The sequence below is a fragment of the Xiphophorus hellerii genome, chromosome 1, assembly GCF_003331165.1.
Source record: "Xiphophorus hellerii strain 12219 chromosome 1, Xiphophorus_hellerii-4.1, whole genome shotgun sequence".
In the NCBI taxonomy this organism is placed as follows: Eukaryota; Metazoa; Chordata; class Actinopteri; order Cyprinodontiformes; family Poeciliidae; genus Xiphophorus; species Xiphophorus hellerii.
The window spans coordinates 7,490,031-7,504,952 of NC_045672.1; the positions used below are offsets into that span (position 1 = coordinate 7,490,031).

Consider the following 14,922-nt stretch of genomic DNA (forward strand, 5'->3'; position numbering starts at 1 on the left):
AACTAGATTTACCAAAAAATAATAAAAGAAGAAAAACATGTCACATGTCAGCAGGGGGCAGTATTGAACCAGCACATTGGCAGCTGTTCCAATGTTTGAATAAATATATGTTAAAATCTCTAATATCTCAGCAGTTTTAGTGATTTGGTCCCAAAGAAATCAATATTTGTATTTGCATCACTTTTTATTTTCCGGCAATCATAGAATTGCTGTGTCTTTACAATACTGCTGTCCTCAGATGCCCTTTTCATTTATTAACCAACAACACGGTTTTCAAAGTTATTTTGTAATCTTTTCTAGAGTGCATCGTTTCATACATTTACCTTGTCATGCAAGTGACAAGGTAAATAATGCTGAACGTGAAGAAAGACTGGAGATCTGACGTGGCTTGTGCTATATTTTGCAGAAGCCACGAGACAACAACAGACACTATAAGCATTATGTTCATAATTTAGTGTGACTCATCAAACACCCAGATCAACTCTGGCCACAGATAAGTAATTTTATTGCAGTACCAGCGGGCAGAATAAGCTGACAACCACCGTCTCTCTGAAATATATTTCTAAAAATAGTTAATTTAGTTCAAATACTGTATCTCTTACCACCACCCCTAACAATCCATTCTGGGTAAATGTAACTAAGTGTTTATATTTTATGTTTTAAAGTTTTTCCAAGGTTCTAGAAACTTCTAATTTGTAATCCATGACTTCCTGAGGTACAAATATGGTGTCACACAGAAGGTAATTTCGTTTAGCCACTGACTGGCTGGATAAGGACCCACCGCACACTGTTATGGACAGAGAACTGTGGATACGAAGGAAGGCACAAAAACATCTCAAAAGCTCACATTTGGAGAACGTCAGCAAACATTTTGGAATCACCAAGTCTCTATGACAACCAGTAGATGGTATCTCCAGGTCAAATGTTTGGATAAGAGGCATGCCAGGACCTGAAAACATATGCTATTTGCTAAACTCGTGTGGGATTTTAACTGAAACTGTATGGTTTAGTTACGATAGATTGACAGAAATTTTTTTTCGGCAACAAACAGTTCAGGCAAGTTGGATATGATACAAGGAAGGAATATGTTGAAAAATACCTAATGCCCACTGTTATTTTGGAGTCTGTGATGCTTTGGGACTGTTTTTCTCCCAAATGTTCTGGAAATCTTGTGCAAAGCACTCTGAACACCTTGCAATACCAGGATATTTTAAACGAAAAATCTTTGAGGAGTGTGCCAGAAAACCAGAAAAACAAAAAACACAAAAACAAAAAAAAAAACAAAAAATGAGAATAGGTCATCGGGTCTTTTGGAAGACAAAATCCATCTCTTCCATCTTTTTTCCAATCCTCAGACATCTGCCCTTTAGAGAACACGTGGTGAGGTGAAGAAAGGACAACATGAGACTGGAGAAGAAGCTTTCAGAGAAGAAAGGATTTACAGACATTTCACAAAGCAGAATGGTCACAGATTGTTCTTTCTGCGCTCAGACTTTGTCAAATGCTATGAGTGCTGGTCTGCTAGAAAAAAACAAAACAAAACAACATCACAACAGCAAAATAACTGCACAGCCGGGGTGCCAGCATTGTGCCGTCAGTGAGGTGATTTCAATTGGAGACATAAAAGGCTTTATAAATTAAACTGATTATTATTATTGTTATAGTGATGTTACTAAAATCAGTTGGTTTCTACATTTAGGATTTTTCCTGCACGTAATACGCGTACTGAAAATGGAGGTCGGATTTTTCTCTAATTTCCAGTGAGAAAATGCTGCATAAGCAAAAATGCATAAGCAAAAATGCAGCATTATCTGGTCTTTTAAAGTTTTGGTTCACATCTTTACTTGGGGTGCCAACTGACGTGAAGCAATAAAGCAAATAACAAACTAACAATACACGAATTACCTCAATAAACATACACAAAGCAAATATGTTCATTTATTTGCTGTTTCATTTTGACGTATTTCTTATAAACCGCAAACGTTACTAACAAAACCTCTACTAAACATTGGGTATCTATATTTGGGTTCTTTTAATCAGCTGTCATGAAGAATGCTGCTTGTTACGAGCAGCCAGTGAAGGCAGCATGACCAGTGACGCAATGCATGGGAGTGTTGTCATGGCTGTGTGCAGCAAAACCTCTCAGCCTTGTAAATACATATTTATCCTAAAACAAACCAAGTCGGGGTTATTAGTTTACGACAGTATGGAGTTTCATTTGACTGCAAAGTGAGCATTCTTGACAAGGAGCCGGTAAGTGGACACACTGCGAGGGAAGTTGCGTTTACGGCAGGGCAGCTGTTAGCAAGCTAGCGTCAGCCTTAGACAGGCTTACAGCTACGTACAGTCTGGTTATGCTTTGAAGCGATGAGAAGTACAGCAGAGTGTCAGCATCTATATGCGTAAATATGAGCTTGTTTAAAATGTGGGATTTGCGGGGGTGCAGTTAATTTTCTTGTTTAAAAAATGGCTCATTATGACAATCCTAGTAGGGACGTATTGTTGTGGAAGCTGTTTCTTCTTCTTCTGATTTAGGGATGCGCCTGTCTGACAAAAAAAAAAAAAAAATTAAAAAATGTTATGACTTTAAGTTACGTGTTGAAAACGGGTGAATCCACCGTGTGGCTTTGACAGTGTCAGTTGGGAGTAACGGGAAAGGTGTTGTCTCTGCCTGGAGGCGGGCTGCATGTGGGGTCATACCTGTCAGGACTGGCCAAGCTGCAGGCTGCTGCTGCTGCTTCTCAAAGACGTGCATTGACTGTCACCTGACTGAAAGTGGGGAAAACCACACAAAAGCCCTGATTTTTTAAAAAGAGAGTCCTGGACTTTACAGGACTTGTCTGGACTTTTGTGAATGACGGTGAGCAGGAACTTGGCAAATTTGAAAGAAAAGCGTGAGAGCGTTTTTTAGATAAATGGAAAGTCAGACTACACTTTTCCGGTGTATATCAGTTAGGATTACCAAACAGGTTCTCTCTGGAACGGGTTCAGCATATGAGCGCAAAATGTGTGAATTAATCTCAGAACAGCTGCCAACTTTGGGAAGATGCTGGTCGAATCTGGTAAGACAGTGATATGAACCACAATGAAACATGTACATGGGCTTTTATATTTATTTATTTATCTATTTATTTTATTACAGCCGTTATACCAGTTTCGTTTAAACTCTGAACTGCTGATAACAATTCTGACTAACATTTTTTTTTTCTTAAGGACTATAATAAGTAGAAGAAAGATAAATATGTACTACTGGTCATTTGATAAAGGTAGTAGTTTTCAAAACATAAACCCCAAATCTTGATTTCATTTTGATCAACCCCTCCAAAAGTATGTCAAAGTACAAGCTGTTGTTTGGTGCGTTTGCAGATTATGGCGGTGGCTTATACTTTAGTTATTTTGATTAAATACGTAGAGAATTTTACAATGTTATTTTATTGCTGTTTATTATTATTATTTTTATTATTATTATTGTTGTTGTTGTTATTAAGTATTTGTTGTGCTAATCTCTGATCAGAGCATATCAATTGAAAACAATTTGACTAAAACTAAAATGTAGACATATTCTTGGTAAAGCGAGTTTTACTTAATAAGTGAATTATTATACCACTCCAGAAAAGTACCCAAGCAATCCTTTGTGGATGCAATACTAAACGCACCGACGTTGTAGTCATAGCTGCGACTTCATTCATTGATCAGATAATAAAAATTATTATGACTGTTGAAAGATAAAAGCAAAGGCTTTATTTTCTTGCAAAACATTAAGGTATCGTTTTCAAAACTGCTGGTTTGTCTTAGTATTGAGAGTGAATCAAGAATAAGTTTTAGTCTGGTTCAGACAGTTTCAGTATCTGCATTGTCTGTGAACGGAAGAATGCAACTTACAATCAGTACAGTTTTGCATTAGTTTTCATTCTAAGTGAAAATACAAATTTGAAAACAAGTGACTATGATTACTTTATGCCTACAGGTGAATTGGCTCCTTGTGAGAGAGAACTGATGCTCCTGAGAGTTGAGAGACGCCAGTAAACATGGAGTTAGCTGCTTATCAGGATGTTATGGGCTTGACCCAAAACATTGTTGAGAGATAATATCTTTGTTAGCATTTTTGTTGCGTCAGACATGCGCTTTGCCTGGTGCCATTGTGTTGTGTTATATGCCCTGTTCTGTAAAAAGGCTTTTCTTGCTCTTTATAATATAAACCCAGTTCTAATCTTGATGCTGATTTTTGGGTCAGTCAGCATAAGGAAGCGACTGTAATTGCCAAAGCGTGATAAACCAATCAGTTAGCTAATCTTCCTTTGACGTGGAAAAGCTTGGGTGTTTTTTTCCGCTTGCTAAATGCATCGTAGCTGTAAACTCCTACAGTTTTCAACCAGCAAATGCATCAACAAACAGCATTGTCCTTTGATGCCCTTTGTTTAGAGTTAAGTAAAAATCGGATAACGGTCAGGGACGTATGTGTGGATGCATAAATCCACACATACGTGTGTAGTAAGTTAAGATACCAACTTCACTTACTTTTTTTTAGGAAAATTGCAGCACTTTGATTTTACGTCAAAATATTTGTACTTATTATAGTGTAATAAATATTTAGTGGGCATTTAATCAATGTCTTAAGTTTCAGAATCAAACTACAAGTCTATGTTTAATAATATGAAGTAACTGGAATTAGATTTTTAACATTTCTCAAGTGTAAATAAGTATTCAAAGAAGAAGTTTGAATATAGAAAAACATTTACATTTGCTCTTTACTTCATCAACTGGAAGCTAAAGGCAACTTTATAGCACCTTTCAGCCAGAGCCTATGCAGTGCTTGTACAAAAACAACATACAAAAAAAAAATCAAACACATTAAGTCCTTCGTTTAGTAAAATTCTGAATTTTATAAAATGAAAAGGTTTTTTACATTGATTTTTATAAATAATGGCATTTATGTTTTTGTCCAGCTCATTGGATCATAGTTGCTTTTAGTTTTTAGACTAGAGATCTAGTCATTCTGCCTTGCAGCTCGCTACATTGAAACTTTTTACTTATTATCCATTTCATTGGTATTTGCTTGGCGGTAAGCCTTTACCTTTAATCTCCCCTCTGACTCTGATGACAGACATCTGCTGAAATGTTTTTCTATTTTTAACTGTGAAGCGGAGAAGAGCTGTAGGACTGAATGCCTCCCTTCATGTGTTTCACACCAACATGAATGTTTCATTGGACAGCGATAGCTTTGTTCACCAGCTTGCAGTGTGCCGTAATAAACTTCATTATGAGCTTGTGTCTCAGCCATTTCCTAAACACCCATTCATTCTTTTGCCTGTGCTTGTCCTGCCAATGCCAGCTGTATAGATTCACGTGTGTTTGCCGGGATCAGCAGAACGCTGCGTCGTCTGTTTTTTTTTTTTCTTTGTTTTTTTAGTAACCATATTGTTGTCTCTTGCAGCTGTGGCCACATTAAAGTAAATATTCCAAGGCTATGAAAGCTTCGGGAAGCATGCAGACAGTCTCCCTCTTTGCTCCTTCCTGGCTGTGCTTTAGGGAATCAGTGGACGTAGCAAAATAATAATAATAATAATAAAAAAAGATTTTTTAAGCCTGAAATTGAAAATTGTGACAGGTGTCCATTCATCAGATTTGCCTCCAGCCACACCCATTTTTTTTTCCTCAAAAAAAAAAAGAAAAGGAAAAACATCCAGACCATGCCCCTGTAATGTGCGCCCCTCCCCCCTCCCCTCTTGTCTTCTGCTCTCTGGCTGGCAGTAGGGCGAATAGTGTCCCCACAGGCTTCTAGAGGAAAAGGGGGGAGGCTGTACATCTTTATGCAGAGCTTCTTGATGCGCATGTGTTTGCACATATTGGTCCATAAAGGCAACGCGTCTGCTTCACACGCTCACCTCCCCCTCCCACCCAGTGATGGAATACAGCATGCACAGAGCAAAGCCCACTGGCCCAGTTTTATACGAAAGCAGCTGAACGTCAGGCTGAACGCAGCGCTCTCGCTCTCCTCCTCCGTTTCCTCCTCCTCCTCCTCCTCCTCCTCATCTACAGTGGTAATCCTTGCTGACACCACGCACAAAGGACTAAATGCCGCCTGCATCCTCCAGTAGCCTTCTTCTCTTCTTCTTCTTTCAGCTCTGATCCTACACGGCCAACCTGTCTGTCCATACGTCGGGGATGTTGTTTAAAGAGGACTTGGATCTATAAATCACATCCCTGGAATGCTGGCCTGGCTCTTCTAATCCTCCGCCTCTTCCTCCTCCTCATTCGTTGGCCGGTTCATTCAGGGAGAGCATCACAGCAGAGGCTTTTTTAAAATATTTTTTTCCTACATTTCCCATTTCTTTCCTAGACTACAGGTGGCTAATTATTTATTTATTTTAAACATCTGATGGGTTCATGTAGCTAAATATCAGAGCTGCATCCTGCTGTTGTCGGTCTCGCTGCACATCTGTATGCCAACAGGTAAACCAGCCAAACAGGCACATGCTTTATTTATCAGGTGATGCAGTGTGAGTCGTCTCGCTCCGTGTTGGTGATTCTCTTCTTATATTTCAGTTGGTTTTAAAGCTTTTCTCAACAAATGAGACTTCAACGGCGCGGGATGGACAGTGGAACATATCCATCTTCTATTTCCCTTGTTTAAAAAGAATTATTACTATATTGCACGTCAATAGTTGTTAAGGACGTGTCTGCAGGTGGGGTGATGAAGAGCAAAGGCAGCACGCGTGCAGCTGGTGTCGGTCCACGGCCATGCCGCTGCACATGTTGCTGTGGTTTGTAGTAAAGCGAGATGATGTGCCAAGTAAGCAGTTTGTTGTTTGCATTGGCTGTAAGTGTCGCCATTTGTGGAACAGAGCATTGCTGATTAAATGGGGGTTGGGGGAGTTGGGTGTGCGAAGCCCTCTTTGTCCCAGTTTGTACCTGGTGGTGCTGCATTGAGGTGATGGATACGCGATGCCAGAGTTGACCCTGTAGTTTTGTTTCACTGTGTGGACTCTGTACATGAATCAGCAGACCCTTTAACAGGTTAACAAAAGTGAAGCAGGCCTTCAAGCCACTTGAAGGTTTACATCACAACAAGAAATTTCAGTGTATTTTATGAAGATTTGAGGTTGACAATATGAACATAAAAGTAGTGCAATCAATAAATAGTATACATGGCTTTTCATTCTTAAAAAGTTTTACGTTCATGTATCTAAAATTAAGGCCTTAAAACGTCTTCAGTTTATTAAAATAATGTGAGCTGGCCTTAAATACGTTAATCAGAGGTCTTAAATTTGATCATGACATGACTATTTACTCTTTTATATGGTTTATTTTTCTTGTGAGACTTTTCTGTCAGGCAAAAGTTTGAATCACATGCAGACATCTTCATTACATTCTGTGACTCAAGGTGGTTGAGGCTACCCCTAACCAGCTGCTAATAAACCATTATTGGCTAGCTAGCTTGTTTGTGTCTCTTAGTGGTAAGTGTAAATTATTGCCAGTTGGCTGGAGTAAGCTTGTCTTCTGTTGCCAATCCGTGCGGTGCTAAGTGCACTCTGGGCAAGAAAGCTTGGCATCTCTATAAAATATACTATTTTCTTTTGTATATTTCTGTCATGATACACGTCTTAAATTTCGTGCACAATGGTCTTAAAAAGGTCTTAAATTTGATTTGGGGAAACCAGCGGAAACTCTGTTTCAAATTCAGAAAAGTCTGGTGTATACTTGCATTTAGACCCATTTGATGTGATGCCCCCACATAAAATCCGGTATAATCACTGGCATTCATAATTATCCAACCGAATACACCTGTGTGAAATTTAATCTTAGTAGGGAACATTAATCTAATGTCAACTATTCGTTGACATCAGTCAACGAACGGCATCATTGAGACCAACCCAGTCTGGGAGAAAGTTGTGGAGAAGCTTACAGCAGAGTTAGACTATAAAAAAAATATTCTAAGGTTTGACAACTCATGGCAAACTGTTCAGTATATCATCTAAAAATTCAGTAAAGCGTATGGCACAAGTGTAAACCTACTAAGACATGGCTGTCGATCTAAAAAAACATTGTGGGCAATGAGAAGATTAATCAGAGAAGCAACCAATGGGTATGTCTGGTCAGATGAGACAGAAATAATTCAACCTACAATTCATAACATAGTTTGTTGTGAGTCAAAGCATATGCATGTTAGACCCAGACCTAAATCTACCTCTGAATTAGTGAAATGATGCTTACAGATGTTTTACCTGCAATCTAACTATGAGTTGGTTTTGCTTCAACTTAAAATTTAACACAAATATTTAAAAATGTATTGCTTCAAGTAGTATAAGGGATTTTTACAGGAGAGTAGTAACACAAGAAAATTAAAGCGAGGTTTTCATCCTCTGTTTAAAAAAAATGCTTAATCTGTGAATCAGTAATGGGGTTTTTCAACCTTATTACAACTAAATAAATAATTATTTTTAAATGAAAAGACTGCACACTATTTCCTTCCATTTCTACAGACACTAACAGAAATCTTGAAAGCCAGAAGCGTCAAATAGCAGCAAGCCGCTCCAATCTCAGCCGATGACGTCATAAAAACTACGGCAGGCAGTGAAGGTCAGAACGCTTTAGCAGATAACATGTTAAAAAAAATCCCTCCCAGCTTACTTCAGTTTATTTTCCCCCCCAAATTTATCAGAATAAATTAGCTTTAACACCATTTAACACTATTTTACAGGCAACCTGTGATCACGTTCTCCACCTTTCCCAGCCTGTGTGGTTGTAGTTTTTCCACTATAAGGCATCAGGCATGTCCAGTTTTGTGCAACAAATTGCTGACAACCATCCCTGCCTTAACCTGCAGACTCGTTATCACACCAGTCTGTTATGTGATCCCAAACCTGTGCAGGTCATTTTGGGTTACTAAATCACGTTGGGTATTACAAGTTGGAATGAAAACATTTGGTACCTGATTATCCTGAAAACGATCATAAAACCAGGATTTCAGTGCCATAACAGAATGATGGATGGCTATGTTAATTTACAAATTGATGATTTTTTTTTTTCTGGTATAAATTGAAAGATTAATGTGCAAGTAGCAAAATCTGGCACAGCGTAGACTTTTTAAACAATGTTTAACACAAATTTTGACCCAGGGCAGACTGTCTGGAAAGCCTCTTGGTTTTTTTTTTTTTTTTATAGCCGAGTAATCTAGTGATTAGCAACGAAATGAAAACGAAATGTATTTACCTTAAACATAGTCCTCTCAAAGGACTAGACCTCTTCCATTATTTGCCCAGCTTTAGACAGGTTTCATGTTTTTATTATTTTTTTTTCTTTCTCACCCAGATAAGTAACCCTGCTTGTTGATCGACATCTGCCAAACAAACAAAAAAAAACAAAACACATCAGAATGGAAAACAGTATGTTCCAAAGCATGGATCAAAGTTCACAGCTAACCAAATACTAAGATTGTGCCAGAGCGGGTTCAGTCCCCTGTTCAGTTTGAGCCACGGTCCCACAGAGCTGCTGATTTCCAGCCGCTTCTCGCAGCCCGATAGACGCAGGGATATTAGTGGGATTGTAAGCTCGTGTGCGAAAACAAAGTCCTGCACGGCTTCTGGCATGTTCAAAAGTGGAATGAAGATCATGGGGAGTGAGTACGATAATTCGTGATAATGACTTAATCTCGTCAAGTTTCCATTGGGTGCTTTTGGGGATCAGTGGACGTCTTTGTGTGTGTGTGGGCTTTTTTTTTTTTTTTTTAATGTTTGCTCTCAAAAAGCTCTGGGGATTATGAGTGAATATTAATAAATCTTTAGAGTTTTGTTGAGATTATTGCATTTTAAAAAGACATCTTTTGAAGTAATCCCTGATGGATGTTTAAATATGGCAATGTAGAGCATCAGGAATTAATTTGATGGTTGCTCAGTTAAATGTTATTACATCAATGTTTAGACTTACAAGCTATTTTGTGGATACAGATGACATTGTTAATTTTATGAATTAAAAATAAGGTGGCAACTTATGGAGTTTTATGCAGGCAAAAAGTTGTTAGTACACGTATTATTTACTCTAGATTCTTATTGATTTTTTTTGGTCCCATCTGCTACCAGATGTGTTCAACAGGTTCCCATTTCTGCAGCTTTTTACTAATTTCTTTATAAAAACTGCACCAGTTCTTGTTGAGTACAGCAATAAATAGCTGTGAAAAACTATTTGCACCCTTACATACAGTATGTCTCCTGTTCTTGTTCTGATGTATTTGTTTTAAATGTCTCAGAATAACAAACGGATTTCAGTATCCTGTAAGAATTTTGAAATGTTGCAGAATTGTTAATTCAGCCACACTGGATTGATTTTCAGTATGAACGGTCTGCAAAATGTCGTACAATAGCAGCTCAGTTGGATTTAAGCAACTGAACTTAAATCCAACATGTTTCTTTTTTGAGTTGTTCAGCGGTGTGCTTTGGACAATTGTCCTCTATGCAAATGCTCTTGACCGTAAAGTCACAAACTGATTGCTCGGCATTCTCCTTTATGTGATTGCAAAAGGGAGGAAAATTTATGATTTTTGTCAATTACTGCGAGTCATCCAGAAACTGAAGTAAGAAAGCAGTCCCAGACCATCACACCACCACAGCCATGTTTGACTACATGTCTGTTTCTGACATGCTGTTTGATTTTTTTTCCTCTGGATGTAACAGGACAGACACCTTCCAAATCCTCTACTTTTGTGTCACCAGTCCATAGAACATTTTCCACAAAATCTGGTGAATAATAATGTAGTTTTCCTGCAAATATAATGCGAGAAAACATTTAGTTACATTTAGGCCTTGAGACTTTTTGATGGATGTTTTTTTTTTTTTATTTCACAAAAAGAAAGTCAAGATCAATAGACTTTTTGATCAAACGTGAGACGGACCTTTGTTTTGTTTTTGTTCAGCAGCCGTTCTTCTCCTGGAGCGCTCCCATGGAGGCCATTTTTGCCCAGTCTTTTTGAATCACGAACACGGCCCTTAATTGAGACAAGTGAGGCCTGCAGTGCTTTGGATGTTCTGCGTCCTGTTATGATCTCCTGTATGAGCCATCAATGCACTCTTGAAGTAAATTTTGGAAGGTCAGCCACTTCTGGGGACATTTACCGCAGTTCCCTGTTTTCTCCATTTGCAGATAATAGTTCTAAAAACACTTAGAAGGAACTTTGTAGCCCTCTTCAGTCATTGTTTCTTATTTCTTTTTAGTTCAGGGCATGATGTGTTGTTTTTTGTGATCATTTAGCCTCATTTATATTAGCAGACAGGTTTTATTTAAGTGATTTCTGGTTAGTGCAACTAAAATAAAAAAAATGTGGTTAATTACATTTTATTCATCATTTAGGAAGGAGGGCAGATGCATTTTCAAATACGATCAGGCTGATTGCTTGAAAAGGTTACCTTTACTTGACCCTAACATTTGTTTAGTGGTATGAAGAATGTAAGTTGGACCAAAAGCAAAAAAGGGCTCCAAAAACAAAGCTGTGTTTTCACCCTTCTGGGGAACGTATTCTTCTCAGATTTATTAAAGCTTTCAAACATGGATGTTTGAACCATTTATCGATTCTAAATAGGTTCCACAGTACAGCAACAGTGAAATAGTCAATCATTTCTGTGCTGTCATGGATCCTCTTTAGCAAAAAGTCATTGTGGCACTGGTGACATCACAATCCCACTGCAACACCTCATCTGACAACCAGTGCAAACTCTAGACTTTACATTAAATCGCGCTCTGCCACATTTGAAAAAAAAAATGCAGGTCAGGTTTATACTACAAAAACAGATTTCTCTTTTGTACAAATTAAGAGCTTTAGTTTGAAGTTTCTGTATTTTGTCACATTCCACATTGTGAAGTGAAGGAAAATAATAAATGATTTATTATTAAAAAAAAATCATAATAAAATCTGAAAATGTGACATGCTTTTATATTCTCCCCCTTATGTCAATAATTTGTGGAAATAAATTTCATTGCAACTACTTGGAGACACACCAGACTTCACGATGTTCTGTTCCCAAATGCTCTGTAATAAATCGCTAAGAACTCTGTTTTTGTATAAACACAAAAAAAAACATTTTTTTGTATTTATCCTGAGATTAAATTACTTGCAGGCATATTCTGTTTACCAATGAGTGACTTCTGAAGGCAGGTGGTTGTTGCTGAATTTGATTTACGGATATTGCAGTAAAGGTGGCTGACGTCAAAAAACAAAAAAATAAAACGCAACACTTTCAATTTTGCATACAAAATACAGATGAAAAACCATATATCATTTTCTTTCTACTTGGACAGAAAAAAACATTAAAGGGCTGGGGTCACTGACCAGTCACTGCCTGACTGTTAGTTACATATCTGTACTCTTATTAAGCTGTGTTTGTGTAGATGTAATTTTTAGAAGAACAACACTGTACAGTATTTGATGGTTCAAGCTAAGCATTTCTGTTAAAGTATGATATTTATGCAATGCAAGTTGCTGTGTGGTGCCGTAGATAAAAGTTTGAGTACCGACATTATCATGGGAAAACTTTTATAGGAAGCGGGTCATTCCAGTAGAGTTTTATTATTTATTTTTTAATAATTCACAGTTGATGTAGTTATGTTGCTGAAGCACATGGTGTGTAACACCATTTAGAACACGAGAATTGTAATTTTCTGTCTTATTACAGAAAATATCTCCTGGTTCTGAATGCATGTGTTTTGCATTGTAGCTAAAAGGCTGATTTTGCGAAGGCGGTTGACGGTGGCATCGGCAACCAGCCCTCGGCAGTGTGTGACGGAAGCCAACCCATCTGTTATTGCAGGCAGAGAGCTGTAATCCCGTATGTTCTAGCCCTTTGTTGCAGATTGGCAGTGACATTTCATCAACACAGGTGGCCTAGTCATGACAAGCGCACACACGCACACACACGCCGACACAGACAAACATGACAGAGGAATGCACAGCAGACAGCCGACCCCTGGAATAACAAAACATCCTCTGCGGTTTCACCTGTTGGGCCAAAACGGCATCAGTAAGCTGAAACTCATACTGCTAACTAAATTCATAATATCTAATTTGCCATCTCTTTTTATCCAACATTGTTTTTTTAAAACTTGAAAATAAACATTGTTATAAAAACATTAATATACTCTTTGGTTACCAGATATTCTATTTAATCTTCTGTTTAAAAGCTACATTACAGTTTGATTGCTTTTCTTTTCTTTCGCTTTTTTCTTTTGGCTTTTGTGACTCGCAATAAACAGTTAATGCCACATTTAAAAGTTTCACAGTTTGGTGTCATTTTGTTGTGCAACGCAGAAACTTCAATAAAAGAGCCTTGAAGATTTAATAACAAATTAACTTTATTGTTGCTGTTTTTTTTCCCCCCAAGCGTAGATATGTTCCTTTTTCTTTTTGCAACAAAGTTTCAAGAAATAGTTTCACTAAACACTTGCTACGATGTAAATCTCGGATTTCCCAGTGGTTGATTCGTTAAGAAGGCCCTCACTTTTCACGTTGCCTTAGTTCTGAAAACTGAGCCAGATTTTTCTCTGGATTGTGTGTTTGTGAATTTCAGTTGTTTTTTTTAAAAAGAAGAAGTTAAAGTACGAGAGAAAGACATCTCTCAAAAGATACTAAAGCAATGTAAGAGGACAGCCAATTTTGTACAGAGTTATTTTCATTTTATTAAAAAAAACTAACCTGTCAAAAATGATTTTAAACCTTTCTCAATAATCAATAAAAAACATCATGGGTATTTCAATTATCAAACCCTTCTTTTAATTACTGACCAAATATATGTTTGTCCTTATTTTGATTTATCTTTGGTTATGAGCGCCAAAATGTTTGAGTTTTGATGCTTCCTCATAACCCTAATCTTTCTACTTCCTTGAATTGGGACTCTGGCTCTGCTACTTCAAAATGATAATAGTACTTCCAGTCTGAAGAAACCTACTGGATAAAATTAAAACAGTTATTTTTAACGTTATCTCTCTCAGGTCCTACGTTGTATTTGCTTTTCAGTGATGGACTATTTTGTTTCTTTTCCTTGTGCAATTTTTCTGCAGTTTTAAGGTTTTTGAAGTTCTAGTGTTAAAATGATCTGACAAGGGGCTTCCTATAAACTTCTTCAGTGAGAAGGACCTCCTCCATCTTCATTCTTTAAGATTAGGTGGCTGGATTTTTTAAAAATGTGTGCTGAGCTGACATTTTGGACCTAAAAAAAAGATTCTAAGCAGCTTACTTTCTCTTCTTTAAACACCCCACATCCTAAATGTTTTCAATCATAAGCAGGGACAGCTTAATGCAGAAATCACCTTGCAATCTTGATAAAGATGCAGTATGAGTAATCTCAGCTTCTTTCCATCTTGTTATTTTGATGTTATTCGCTTTACATTTGTGGTAAATTTGTTTAAAGACCTGATAATAAGAGCAGTTTATAGACATACATTTTATTTCATTAACGATGGACACTTGTTGCAAATTATTGAGTAAAAATATTGCCACTTAAAATAAAACAATTCATTGTGCACACAAAACCTCACACACGAGGCGTTTATTGCTGAGAACTATTCTCTGCTTCCTGGCATTTTCAATTTCTTTGTCTTTTTTTTTCTTGTAGTGTGATTAGACACAGAAATCCCACAACTTTTTGTATGCATCAGAAAGGAAGAAAACTGCAAGAGCATAATTGAACGTCTTAATACATCATATGTGACTAATGAGTGTAATTAGATTATCATGGTCCTCAGCAGAAGTTTCTTGCTGTATTGCTGACTCGAGCTTTCGTATCCTCTAAATGTTGCTTCCTTTCTGTATCGCTTCCTGTCTCTAGCACTTAGCCCTCAGCTGCAGTCATTAAAACCACTGGTGCTGTTTATCATAGGGTTGAAACACAAGTCCTTAGACCTCCTTTATTGTGACGAGGCTCTGGCTTCTTATTTCCA

The 14,922-nt window shown here is 37.5% G+C and overlaps 1 protein-coding gene across 3 annotated transcripts in view; it reads left to right on the top strand.

The window, feature by feature from the left end:
* The first annotated feature begins 2,097 nt into the window (after positions 1-2,097).
* mib2 (MIB E3 ubiquitin protein ligase 2) overlaps positions 2,098-14,922 on the top strand; it is a 53,231-nt gene continuing 40,406 nt past the window's right edge. Inside the window, exons 1-2 of one of the 3 annotated variants that reach the window (XM_032570250.1) lie at positions 2,098-2,253; positions 6,124-6,453. In XM_032570250.1, coding sequence (XP_032426141.1) covers positions 6,444-6,453 — 10 coding nt within the window. In that variant the 5' untranslated portion in view covers positions 2,098-2,253; positions 6,124-6,443. Of the gene's footprint in view, positions 2,254-6,123; positions 6,454-9,447; positions 9,620-14,922 lie in introns of those variants that run through there. The other 2 variants (XM_032570258.1, XM_032570242.1) reach the window with 2 other exon arrangements.